This window comes from Pimephales promelas, chromosome 3, assembly GCF_988280905.1.
Source record: "Pimephales promelas chromosome 3, fPimPro1.hap1.1, whole genome shotgun sequence".
In the NCBI taxonomy this organism is placed as follows: Eukaryota; Metazoa; Chordata; class Actinopteri; order Cypriniformes; family Leuciscidae; genus Pimephales; species Pimephales promelas.
Window position 1 is genome coordinate 41,366,104 of NC_142771.1, and position 12,992 is coordinate 41,379,095.

General features: G+C 38.6%; 1 protein-coding gene across 3 annotated transcripts in view; it reads right to left on the reverse strand.

Moving 5' to 3' along the window:
* bahcc1a (BAH domain and coiled-coil containing 1a) overlaps positions 1–12,992 on the reverse strand; it is a 149,526-nt gene that overhangs the window by 66,422 nt on the left and 70,112 nt on the right. For all 3 annotated transcript variants that reach the window (XM_089128912.1, XM_089128914.1, XM_089128913.1), the window contains one exon: positions 180–305. In XM_089128912.1, coding sequence (XP_088985038.1) covers positions 180–305 — 126 coding nt within the window. The remainder of the gene's footprint in view (positions 1–179; positions 306–12,992) is intronic.

The window sequence follows — 12,992 nt, forward strand, 5'->3', positions numbered from 1 at the left end:
GATTGGATATGGCTGTTAATCATTTAAATTAGTCCTCTTAAGCTTTCCTTTAGGGTTAATTTATGGAATTAGGTTGGAATTATCATATTTGAAGACTAAACAAATTTGAGTTGCAGAAAGGTAGGATAGAAAGGTAGAAGTAGAAAGGTTTTATGAAATTGTCAAAAAGAAATGCCCACCTTTTTGTGTATCATAAAAACGGTGCTGTCCATAGAGGACCCCGCTGTTGGCATGGTGATCCAAATGGCTTATGGGAAGAAAGGTGTGGGCTAGACTCCCTGAGAAGCGAGGATATCCTGGGACTGCTGTAGGGATAGAAAAATAGTGGGTGTGAACATCAGTGGAAAGGTCCAGTGATAAAATGAGAGAAATAAAGGCTGAGAGAATTGTATACATAGCAAGTAGAAGAAGTGAAAGTAAGAGAGTGAAGAGTGCCAAGGAGAGAGAGGGCAATAAGGGAAGGAAATCTCTGATAACAAGGCAATCACCACTGAGCCACATTTCTTTTTGGCCGTAAGCATTTTGGTCCAGATCTAATCCCCCTCTTCCAATGCAGCTGGTGTTCCATATCCACCAATAACCACAGGCTTTGGATGTCATATTTGCCATTCCTATTTGGGTTTCCAATGCAAACAACATGACGAGTTCTGTCTAGGGAAGTGAAGTAATGGATGAATTTTGTCTCCTGGACATATGGTTCACACTGTGCAAATCTCACCAAGTTCCCAGTGCCGAGTTAAGAGATAACACAGTAAAACAATAAGCAAAGAGTCCTCACAGCGGAACATGTGGAGATTTAAGAAAGAGGCCAAAGATCAACTTTACTTCAGCTGTCTCAACTCTCAAATCTGCCACTAGCATAACAAAGCCATGAGGACAGAATTTACAGGAAAACCAAATACCTTTTAAGCATAAGCATTTGAAGCTTAGTAGAGACAAGAAGACAATCCTGTAACCTTTAAATATATGATAAATGGTAGCCTTGTGACTTTGAGACAATAACAGTCTTCTGATTTATTATGACTTTTAAACTAAATCTAAAATATTTATGAGTACGTTACTGAGAATCAGAAAATACTATCTGATCCACCAAAAACAGTTAATCAGTTAACCTGCTGCAACCTTTTTTTTTCCATTTGTGTTTACATCTGACCTATAAACTTTTATTCCAGTACTTCTGTGATAATTTCAATTATTGTAACAGAAATGATACTGTGTGGTTGAAATTACAGTTTAAAATGCCAATGCTGTCAAAGGTCTGATGGATATAGGCGAATCAGTGTCTTTTAGGAACAAGATCGCGTGGGTGTTTGAATTGAGATTGTGATCTTCTAATGATTAATCGTGCAGCTCTATCTTGCGGGTTTGGAACGCTATGAGTAAGCGATAACGGAATTTAAAAAACTATCCCTATTATACAATTTAGACTAAAGAATATAAAAACCCTTCCAATCATACGGAGGCTTGTTTTTCTTTAGACGCACAGAGGAAGGTGATAATTGCAAGCTCGTTTTTATTCTCACTGCCCGTCAGCATTAATAAACACACTCATTTATGCCAATTCATTTGAGAATGGAAAAAATAAGGCCCCCTTTAAACAATACATTTCTTCTGTGGGTTATGCAAAAGTGTGATACAAGCTTGCGTTATGCAAATCAGTCTTCAGCTGTTTCTGTGTTTTCTTTGTGTTTCTATGTGCGACACTTGGCAGCGTAATCCCGTTTCACAGTGACGTCTGGCCGGGCCCGATAGTGGCTGGTTGCCTCTCAGGGCACGTGAGCGGCACCGCTGGGCATTGCACTGCACATTCAGCCGTTAATCTGGGCAAGACAAGGGAAGGTGCTGTGCCAGCGGGCTAGACGAGGAAGGTTTTACTGCTTAGTGCTGACATTAATGCTGCTAACACTATTGCACTCACAGAAACGGCAGCTGTCTGAAGTGATTGACACCAGCTCACTCAGCACATGGAGAACTGTTATTATCTGAGCGAGATGCAACTGCCACTCACTGTAGGATGTTCACCGGCAAAACCTGACACTTTCCTCCAAATCAGCGGAAAAAAAGAGAACAAAGAACTTATCAGGACCATAATACATTTGAAAAACCATATAATTGGTTTTGCCATAGAACGCTGCCTTGAATTTCTGACAGGTTCAGTCCTCTTGCAGCAACCTGAGATTAAATGCCTTGCTCACAGATCCAATTGTGACCAAATGGTGATAGCTTAAGGCTGTTGACTTGAATCAAAGATGTAAAATTAAAAATGGAATCTGAGGAGGTAGTTATAAGATTGAATTTAGGTTTTTATTTAAATATAAACGTCAGCGAACACAAACAGAAGCTCAACCATACTTGTTTGATGCACGAAAACATTGGTTCATTGGTTCTCGTCGAAGCTCAAACGTGCTGCGTAGCACGAGAATGAACCTCACTGGTTCTCATCGAAGCTCAAACGTGCTTCGTAACACGAGAATGAACCTCATTGATTTTTACTAAAGCTCAAATGTGATGCGTATCTCGAGAATGAACCTCATTGGTTCTCGTCGAAGCTCAAACGTGCTTCGTAACACGAGAATGAACCTCATTGGTTCTCATCGAAGCTCAAACGTGCTTCGTAACACGAGAATGAACCTCATTGGTTCTCGTCGAAGCTCAAACGTGCTTCGTAACACGAGATTGAACCTCATTGGTTCTCATCGAAGCTCAAACGTGCTACGTAACACGAGAATGAACCTCATTGGTTTTTACTAAAGCTCAAATGTGCTGCGTAACACGAGAATGAACCTCATTGGTTCTCATCGAAGCTCAAACGTGCTTCGTAACACGAGAATGAACCTCATTGGTTCTCGTCGAAGCTCAAACGTGCTGCGTAGCACGAGAATGAACCTTATTGGTTCTCATCGAAGCTCAAACGTGCTTCGTAACACGAGAATGAACCTCATTGGTTCTCATCGAAGCTCAAACGTGCTTCGTAACACGAGAATGAACCGCATTGGTTCTCATCGAAGCTCAAATGTGCTTCGTAACACGAGAATGAACCTCATTGGTTCTCATCGAAGCTCAAACGTTCTTCGTAACACGAGAATGAACCTAATTGGTTCTCATCGAAGCTCAAACGTGCTTCGTAACACAAGAATGAACCTCCTTGGTTCTCATCGAAGCTCAAACGTACTGCGTAACAAGAGAATGAACCTCATTGGTTCTTGTGGAAGCTCAAACGTGCTGCGTAATACGAGAATGAACCTCATTGGTTCTTGTGGAAGCTCAAACGTGCTGCGTAACACGAGAATGAACCTCATTGGTTCTCATCGAAGTTCAAATGTGCTGCGTAACACGAGAATGAACCTCATTGGTTCTCGCTGAAGCTCAAACCTGCATTGGTCAAACAACATTGGTTCCTTTGATAAAAGCCTAAATTCAATCTGTTCATCACATAAAGTCATCGTGTCTTTTCAGAAAACATGGACTAAACCGCTCAATTCATATGGATTAGTTTTACGATCCCTTTTTGAACTTTTTGAAGCGACGAAGTGGTAGTTTGTCATTGGAGGGAAGGAAATCTTTCAAATTTAATTACAAATATCTTCATATGCGTTTCGAAGATTAAAAAAAGGCTTAAAGGTTGGGAACAACACGATTGACCGAATTTTCTTGAGCGTTGTGCTGAATTTCGTCAAGTTACAATTCAAATTGTAGCTTAACAACCTGTGGGCTATGGCCAATACCAATTCATGAGTCCTCTCTTAAACCGGTTAAAAGATCACCATCATATGAGCTAATTCCCAGGCAAATAAAGCTGGCTCTTTGAAGAGAGCTGGAACTTCAGCAAATGCTAATGGTACACAATTCGCACATTCCTGTTAATCCTATCTCTCAATCTACTTGTTCGCACGGACAGCCGATCGTTCTCCCGGCGTCTGCACATGACAGCGCATACAAGCGTATGCATCTGTAAATAGCCCAGGGTAAATTGTTTAAGGAGAGACGGAGAGGGGCAGATAAAGCTGCCTGTCGAGATTGCAAATTGAGAAGAAGTGACAGAGAAGTACAGAAATGGCAGAGGGGGAAGAGGAAGGCAGGAGGATGGGAGGAGGTGAATGTATTTGTCAGGGCTGCTAATTGAAAGGAAGTGATGGAGCCTGACAACAATGGAGGAGGGGGAGGAGACGGTCTTCAACAGACAGAGGAAAGACATGATTGGACTGAGAGAGATGAAACAAGTGAAGCATGAGGGCTATAAAGAGACAGGGTGCCTGAACATGGGGTTCCCCGATGGAAATTGCTTCATCCAACATTAGACAACATCAGCAACCATCATTTTATAAATCAACATAGCTATACACGTGCTAAACGTTCGCTAATGTGGCAATACAACTCATGTCGAATGATGAATGGTGGAGAATTGTTTTCTTTATCCAGAATTATTAAGAGAATTGATTGTTATTAGGGGCGTAACGATCCCCTCGTGTCACGACTCGATACATATCACAATACTGAATTCATGATACAATATTATTGCGATAGTCCAAGACATATGATAAAAGGTTAACAAAATGGTGTTACATTGCATTATTATACATTATATTCAACATTAAATATAGTAGTTTAAGACACCAAAACTCTGATTTATTAATTTTTTGGGTGAACTATCCAGAATGCATATGTTTCTATTGCGATATATTGTGACATGACATATATTGTTACACCCCTTAATTGTTATACATTTTAAGTCTGACCATTGCATCAGATGATGTTAAAATATCCCAATTTGAAAGACTCTCCAACAAAGATGAGATTGTTATGTCACTATTTGGCTCTTGAGCCAGTAGAAAAAAAGAGAAAAAAGCTGTTAGAGAAATATTTGGGAGATGTTTGCAGATTCCCCACCCAAGCACCGGCTCTGGCACAAGAACCAGCAGAGTCTCAAGAGAACAGAAACGGTGTAGTATAGGAAAGAGAAAGCAGGACAGCAGAGGATGGCAGCCTCTGTTTGGCACAGTTAAAGCTGTCATTTGGACACAGACCAGCTGGCAATGGGCCGGTTAGGCTTCCCCTATGTTTCTGTATTTCAGTTCCCCCTTCCAACAATAGAAATGTTCATGAGCTGGAGTTATCCGAATGTATATGCTGTTGAATTAATAAGTACAGTTATGGCATTATGTGGTCATGCATAAAGAGATTAATATAGTTGCAGTCGACTTCGAAGTCCAAAAGCAAAGTTAGTGTTTTAGACAGTAAGGATGTGCTTGTATTAGAGAGGTGCACTTCAGGATATTTTTCTCAGTACTTAAATATAATTTTGTGGAATTCCTAATCGAGTAATTTGAAAAATCATGTTTTTTTCTAAGGAATAAACTACTTTTTACTCCTTAATTTCATTTATGCCATCAAATTTTATATTTTGCTACGTATTGTTATGCTGTTATTGAATTTTTATGTCATACACAAAGTAGATCTATATTTTTTTCTGTTCGTACTGAGCTAATAACAAGCTAATCCAATGTTTACTACTAAATTTACTAAACTTTTTACTCTTTTTTTAACCCTTATGCTGCATTAGGGACATTTTTGGTCTTTTGCAGTTTAATTTCTTTGACCATTTTGGCTGTTTTAATGCAAATGGTATGAAATTTGGCAAAATTGTGACTTTTTGGATACATGTAAAAAATGTGATCCCATTTTGCAAAATATGTATAACACACACTGTGTAGATCCAATAGTAACACTCAGCACCATAAAGACCAAAAATGGCCCATTGAAACCCATTAAAACGTTGTTTAAATCTGAGGCTGTCAGTAATACATGAAACATGATTTTTGCACAAACATCCTTTCATTTTGAAGCAAAAGCATTATATTTGCATTATATAGTGTATTCCACCAGATGACGTCACTACATATTTATTCCCTATGGGTGGAAATGCACCTTATTTTAGGCAATAGGCAATGTTTAATAGGTGGCCATTTTTGGTCTCTAACGCGCTAAGTGGGATTTTTTGCAAAGTGGGACTGTGATAATCCAAATCTAAAGTTTTCTCTTTGCATTTAGTTTATTGAAAATAATTGAATTTTTGTGTTTTTTCCTCTTATACAAATCGATGGTTTCGCCAACAAAACTGGTAATTAAAGGGTTAAAATCCTGAAATTGAATACATTTTTGGTAGTTATGATGAGGACTGATGCTGGTTAAAAGATTTAACTTGGTAAAAGTGGAAAATAATAATAATATATAATATTTTAGGCAATGTTTAATATGTGGCCATTTTTGGTCCTTAATGCACTCAACGGTGTTAAAAATCTAATGCAGCACAAGGGTTAAATGTACTAAACTTTTATGTAAAACAAGCAATTAGGCCGTGTGTCCACCAAAGCGTTTTTCCACGCGCGTATGTTTTTTCAATTGTTTTCAACGGGAGCGCCAAGTTTTTTAAACGCCATGAGCGTAACAAGGCGCTGAGCGTTTTTTTCACGTTTTTTACACATTCGATAAAATCCAGTGCTCATCACTGTCACTTTTTACCCAGCCATCCAATCACAGTGGAGGAGGGGCGGGGCTAAACCACACTGACCAACTGTCACAACATTCTTTCTGTACAACGGCATCAACCAACTGAGCTAACCGAACAAATTGGATGAAAAATAAATTTTTAGTATGAAACAAATTATCTGCGAAATCAGTTACGAGTAAACTGTGCTGCAGATATTCTGTATCATAGCAACGAATCTCAACGGAAAAAACGCTGCGCTGCCAAAACGCTCTCAAGTGGCCACAGCTAGGCGTTTTCAGCAGAGCGTCTGGCGTTTTCAGCTGGCTAAAACGCTTTGGTGGACACACGGCCAAACAGTATAGTGATTTGCTCTTGTGGTATTTGAACTAAAGGTTGACGTTCTCTTGTTTTAAAATGATGTGTCCTTGAGCATTACAGTAATCAAGAGATTAGTACAACTTATTAAAGACTTGATCTAAATTAGCTTTTTTTCCCCCCCATAGTTCTAAGCTTGATCACATTTACATTTTTTGTATACTTATCCCTATTTGCCTGTGGGTTAAAAAAAAATCCTTAATTCAAGATATATCCTGAAAACAAATCATACAAAATTAGCTTGTCAATTAAATTACTCTTGTTTTAAGTATGTTTTGATATACTATACAAAGAAAAAAACAAATACTGATTTAGAAAATATTTTAGGATAATCCCAGAGACGTGCATATAAAATACAGGTAAGTTATGTGGTGGAAACCATAAAACAGAAATAAAATAGCTATTTTTCCATAAATTATAATATCAGTTGTCACAATGAATCAGATTTGACTTTATATATATATATATATATATATATATATATATATATATATATATATATATATATATATATATATATATATATATATATATAAATAATATATTAGGGCTGTCAGTTAAACGCTTTATTATTAGCATTAGAGCAAACCCATTTTAACGGCGTCAATTTTTTTTAATCGCACGATTATCAGTCTTTTCGGCCAAACAAACTTTGTATTTTTTTATATGCTTTTGCAACAGGACATGACACTGTACTATGTATGAAACGCATTCATTTCAATGGCTTGCGCCTCGCGAGGACGTTTTGTTGCTTCGTTGACCAAAGTGCAAGCGGATCTAGCTAGACCGGAAACAACAACAGGCCGCACACATTTGTTTGGGCTTGCGAGCCGGCCAAATATTAGGTTAACGTTACGTTTTGAGTGGATGACGAGTGCGAGAAGCCGAAATGGATGCCAAAAAGATTTTGAATGCAAATTTCCATGTTGATAAGAGCATTAAAATGAGAAAAAATAATCAAGTGACATTTAGAATAGATAAAAATGTGTGATTGATCGCGAGTTAACTACGACTGTAATGCAATTAATCGCGATTAAATATTTTAATCGTTTGATAGCACTAATATATATATATATGTATATATATATATACAATATATTCAGAAATGAATGATGTCATATGAGCAGTTCACACAAAGCACAAGGTATTTCAGGCCGTGTGGAAGTGCTCTTGTAGACACTCTTGTGCTGTTGCTAACGGGAGACCCGGTCCCACAGGGTGCAGGGGATAGGCTGGGTAATTGTGCTTCTCATTTTGATCACTTGCTTTTTTTAACGCAAACTGGAGAAAAGACAATTTGCAATTATCTTGAATAGGAAGGAGCTGAGTGATGCTGATGGCAAGCCAGGATTCAATCATTTTCACACTGCGTTCTGCGCAATTAAACTGCAATGCAGATAATGGCTTGCTATCATAATCCCTCTCATAATCAGCCTTATTACTTAGTAACGTAACCATCATCATCATTCGTATTAAAACTATCCAGCTTCTTTGATAGAATGATCTGATGTGATCACAGGAGCAGACCACGAATGGACGTCTCTGGGTTCGCGTCTCTTCATGGCCGGGCAGGAAGTGCAGGTTTTGTATCCTGGTTTTGGGTAATGCATGGGCGACTTCTGCGAGATAGTCCACTACCAGACCTATCCCCAGATGGGACACCTATTTTTATGTGCATGGTGTCATGGTGCACAGGATTTTATTGGTCAGTGATAGTTTACCAGGCTTCTTGCCGTGATTTTTGATGTTCGTGAGATCATTTTGGAGCTGCACGATATTGGGAAAAAAACTTACATTGCGATGTTTTGTTTTTCTGCGATATAAACCCAATTTCACCAGATGATTTGAATAGCTCTATTTGAAAATAATTAATCATTTTAGGACATTTTTTTTATAGGGGAGTGAATCTGCATCGAAAATAATAAGCAAAATATAGCTGCGAGCAGCGATTACGGGCCCAAGCCGGTGGCACCGCAACCCTGGTTCCTTTAGTTACCTAAAGGCGGTTACATGAAAATAGAGACTAGTAGGTTAAAATGATTAAATGTTAAAATGGCTTGCCATACTCCATCTGTCGTTTCGACTAGTCACAATTACGTTACAGATATCTTAAATGATAATACAAACTATCCAAAATGTCATTACGACTAGTTAGAAAGACGTTGTTGATATCTACAATGTTAATTCCAGATAGTCAAACGTAGCTTTTAAATGTTAAAAGGGCTTGCCATACAGAGACGTAGGCTCAGAGAGAGGCTCACCATATTCAAACCAAAACATCTGACTTTCTGTAGGTCCGAGCTAATAAGTGTCAATTAGAAAGTTGTCCAGCTTGAAGAATACAATTTACATACCAATTTTTGTAACTGTAGATAAAACTAACAACCTGACTTTTGTCAAAAGGTGGCACTACTGAGCCCTCACCACGCCCGTTTCTGAAACTTTGCACATGTCTACTGGCTAATAAATGTGATGGGCCACGGGTTCTGACCCATGTGCAAAGTTTCAAGAGTTTTTGAACATGTTAAGGGCCCCAAAAGTGCCAAAAAGGTAGCAAAATAATAATAATAATAATCCTTAGGAAAACAATAGGGCCTTCGCCCTTTCAGGGCTTGGCCCCTAATTATAAGCATAGATAAATACAATAGAAGAAAGATACAATTGAAATGAGTAGTACTTTATGTTTTTCAAGTAAATCTAACAGTATTCAGGCAAATAAATTGATTAATCAAATGTCTTCACTAGGGTTGGGTATCGAGAATCGAGTATCGATTGGAACCGAGACTAACTTTTCGTTTTTTTCCGGAATCGTTCAAAAGTTAAAATTTCGATTCCTAGTTTCGATATTCGCAGTCCGCCGAGCGGAAGAAGAAACCGCTGAACAACACCAACGAAGAAGCGTCTACCGGAAGTGTTGGCATAGCGCGAGTCGAACATGAGTACCTTACGTCGGCGATCCAAAGTGTGGCTTCATTTTTCTAAAAGTAACGAAATCTCGGCAAAATGCAAAATTTGTGACAAAAGGAGTATTTTTACAGGAGGAGTATTTCCTTCAGAAAGGCCGTTGGTTAGCAAGGTTAGCTGAACTTTTTTGACCCTGCCTCTTAAAAGAATCGGAATCAAGAATCGCTAGGAACCGGAATCGAAACCAGGAATCGGAATCAGAATCGTTCAAATTGAAACGATACCCAACCCTAGTCTTCACTGTCTAAATAAAATGCCTAATTAATCTTTGTTAAAGCTACAAAAGTCATTTTCTCCTTCTCTTTGGTAGCTTTAACAAAGATTAATTAGGCCTATATTAGTTAAATTTTATTTAGACAGTGAAGACATTTGATTAATCAATTTATTTGCCTGAATACTGTTAGATTTACCTGAAAAACATAAAGTACTACTTATTTCAATTGTATCTTTCTTCTATTGTATTGTATTGGATCTTCACCGTCGAAATAAAATGTAACTAATATAGGCCTAATTAATCTTTGTTAAAGTTACAAAAGTCATTTTCTCCTTCTCTTTTGTAATTTGATCACCATTGCCATCACAAACAGCTTTAGGCTACTGTCACTTTAAGACGAATGGACAGTTCTTAATATAAATGACACGCATCCGTTTACAAACACATAAACAACCGTGTTAACGAGGTGGAGATTTCGCCGAGACGGGCATTTTGACTTATTTTTGCGTGCACGTGTCCGTTTAAGCTTTAAAAAAAAGAGAAAGGGAACTGAATTCGGCACAAAAACCACGAGTCCTCGACTTAAAACGCATGCAAATGATAAAACTTTCACTCTATGATGGAATCGCATGCGGTCTGGACCGCACTGATCACGCATCAATCCCTATACTTGACAGCACACATCGCTAAAACAATACATCGTTCAGTCCAAGATCATTAATATGTCGCTAAATCACAAAACTGAGCTTTGCTAAAGTCAGACAGCCTCCACTTTGTACAGTCGGTGGTTCTCAGACAGACAGAGAAACGCTTCAAAGTGGACCTGATATTATGCCGATAGATACTAGGCTCAATCAGAAAAGTGTGAACTTCAAATGGATCAGGGATGTATATAGACTACACTGAGGTATATTGATAACTAGCATTGGGATAGTGCAGGCTGAGTTAGCGGATCACACAAACACACACGGATGAACTCCTAATGGTTTATGACTGGCACATTTGGATGTGGCCCGGAGGGGTTTGTGTGAATAAGTGCAGACTGGCGTTGGGCATGCCTGGGCATCTCTTCCTCTTGCAGTCTCTCTCTATATCCCCCTCTCTGTGGAGTTGTGCTAATCTGTCATCTGTAGGGATCTGGAGAGTTGCTAGCTCTTGATTCGGCTGGGTGTGGCTGGAGCTCGGGCCAAGCTAGTATAAGGTGCGGTGGGAAAACCCACGATGCTGTTGACCGTTCTTGTTCTTTCTCGAATGTTTTGTGTGCGCAGACATTTTTGTTGCTGCACATCACAGACCACAAACTTCTCTGGCTGAACTTTTGTCCCCTTTCTGCACTGTCGGAAAAAAAAATGACGGGGACGGGACATTTCACAGAGCAGAAGAACACAGAGAGCTGCTCCTTTAGATGAGAGAGTCCAGAGACACAGATAAATCGACTGACACACGATTAACATGAAATCGCACTTAAAGGGATACTCCACTTTTTTTGGAAATAGGCTCATTTTACAACTCCCCCAGAGTTAAACAGTTGGGTTCAGGATTCCCACACCCTGGTTAACTTCACATTCAAAGACCTTTCAAGGACTTTTCAGGTCCAACACCGTTAAATTCAAGGACTTAATGTCGGGACACATTTCAAGTGAGAGCAAGGTTACTAGAGCCAGACCTATATATCGGCAGACCGATATTATCGGCCGATATTAGGCATTTTCCAAACTATCGGTATCAGCAGGTATAATGGCCGACAAATGAATATTTCAAAAATAAAATAAAAACGGACGAAACACACTTCAACCATGTCACGAGTGTTGGAGTTGTATAGTTTGTCCACCAGAGGGCACTCTACACCGTCCCTGTTGGCAACACTCGTGTATAACGTGCCACACTTCCAGGTTGCAGGTAACTTATTAGGCAATAGAGTGCCAAAGTGATGACGTCACTTTGTACGACAACTCAGAAGTTAGCGGCGCATGGGTTCCCTCGGTCGAAAAGCTATGCATATGCATTTTCCCAATAGACTTTTGGAAAATCGCAAAAAATAAGATGTGTGTTTAACAAAGGGTTGTGACCCTTACACATTTTGTCTAGCAAAATAATCTTTACAAGTTAATCCAAAATTTATACATTTTGAAGCCTATATAAAGATTTTAAAAAACACAATCAGACACAATAAAGTTTAAAAAACCACAAGCAGGTTATAACTGTGTGTTTTATGTCATAGATCAAAACGTGAAAATATTTAGAGGCTTTGTTCACCACACACCTTATTTCAGGAGATTTAGCAAAAACCCATTCAAAAATCCCATAGACTTTAGAGCGAGGGAACTGTAATGCTAAAATGCTAACTCACTTCCGCGTTTTGGCCTACAGAGTGACGTCGTAACTTCGGCACTCTATCTAGGGACTAATTATTATCTTATTTATCAGAACTTTAATACAGTTTGATGTTATGTTGTGACAATAAAAGTTAAAATGTTCATATTATTTTAGTTAAAACTCATAAATAACTCCAAATAACTACAGTAATGTTAGGGAAATCTGATAATGTTTTGTTGCGCGTTTCTGAAATAAAAAGAATAAAATAAAAAATATCGGCCGATATATCGGAATATCGGATTTTAAAACCAACAAATATTTGTATCGGTGTCGGCATTCAAAATCTTTATCGGTCGGGCTCTTGTTCAGATGAAGCGTGACGTGATCGGACCACGCACTACTCTTTTTGATTCCAGTTCAGAATCAATAGATCTGAGCCATTGGGGTCTATATTGAAATACAGGGGTGTCAAATTGCAATTGCATTGATGTGCAGATTGCATGACCTGGCAGTCACAGTCAAACCAAAATGTATTTAGACACCTTCAACATTTCTCACATTTTACGTTTTTGAAGTTTACACGGAGATAGATAATGTTTGTCGAAATTTTCCCAAACTTGCACCTTGTACTGTTCA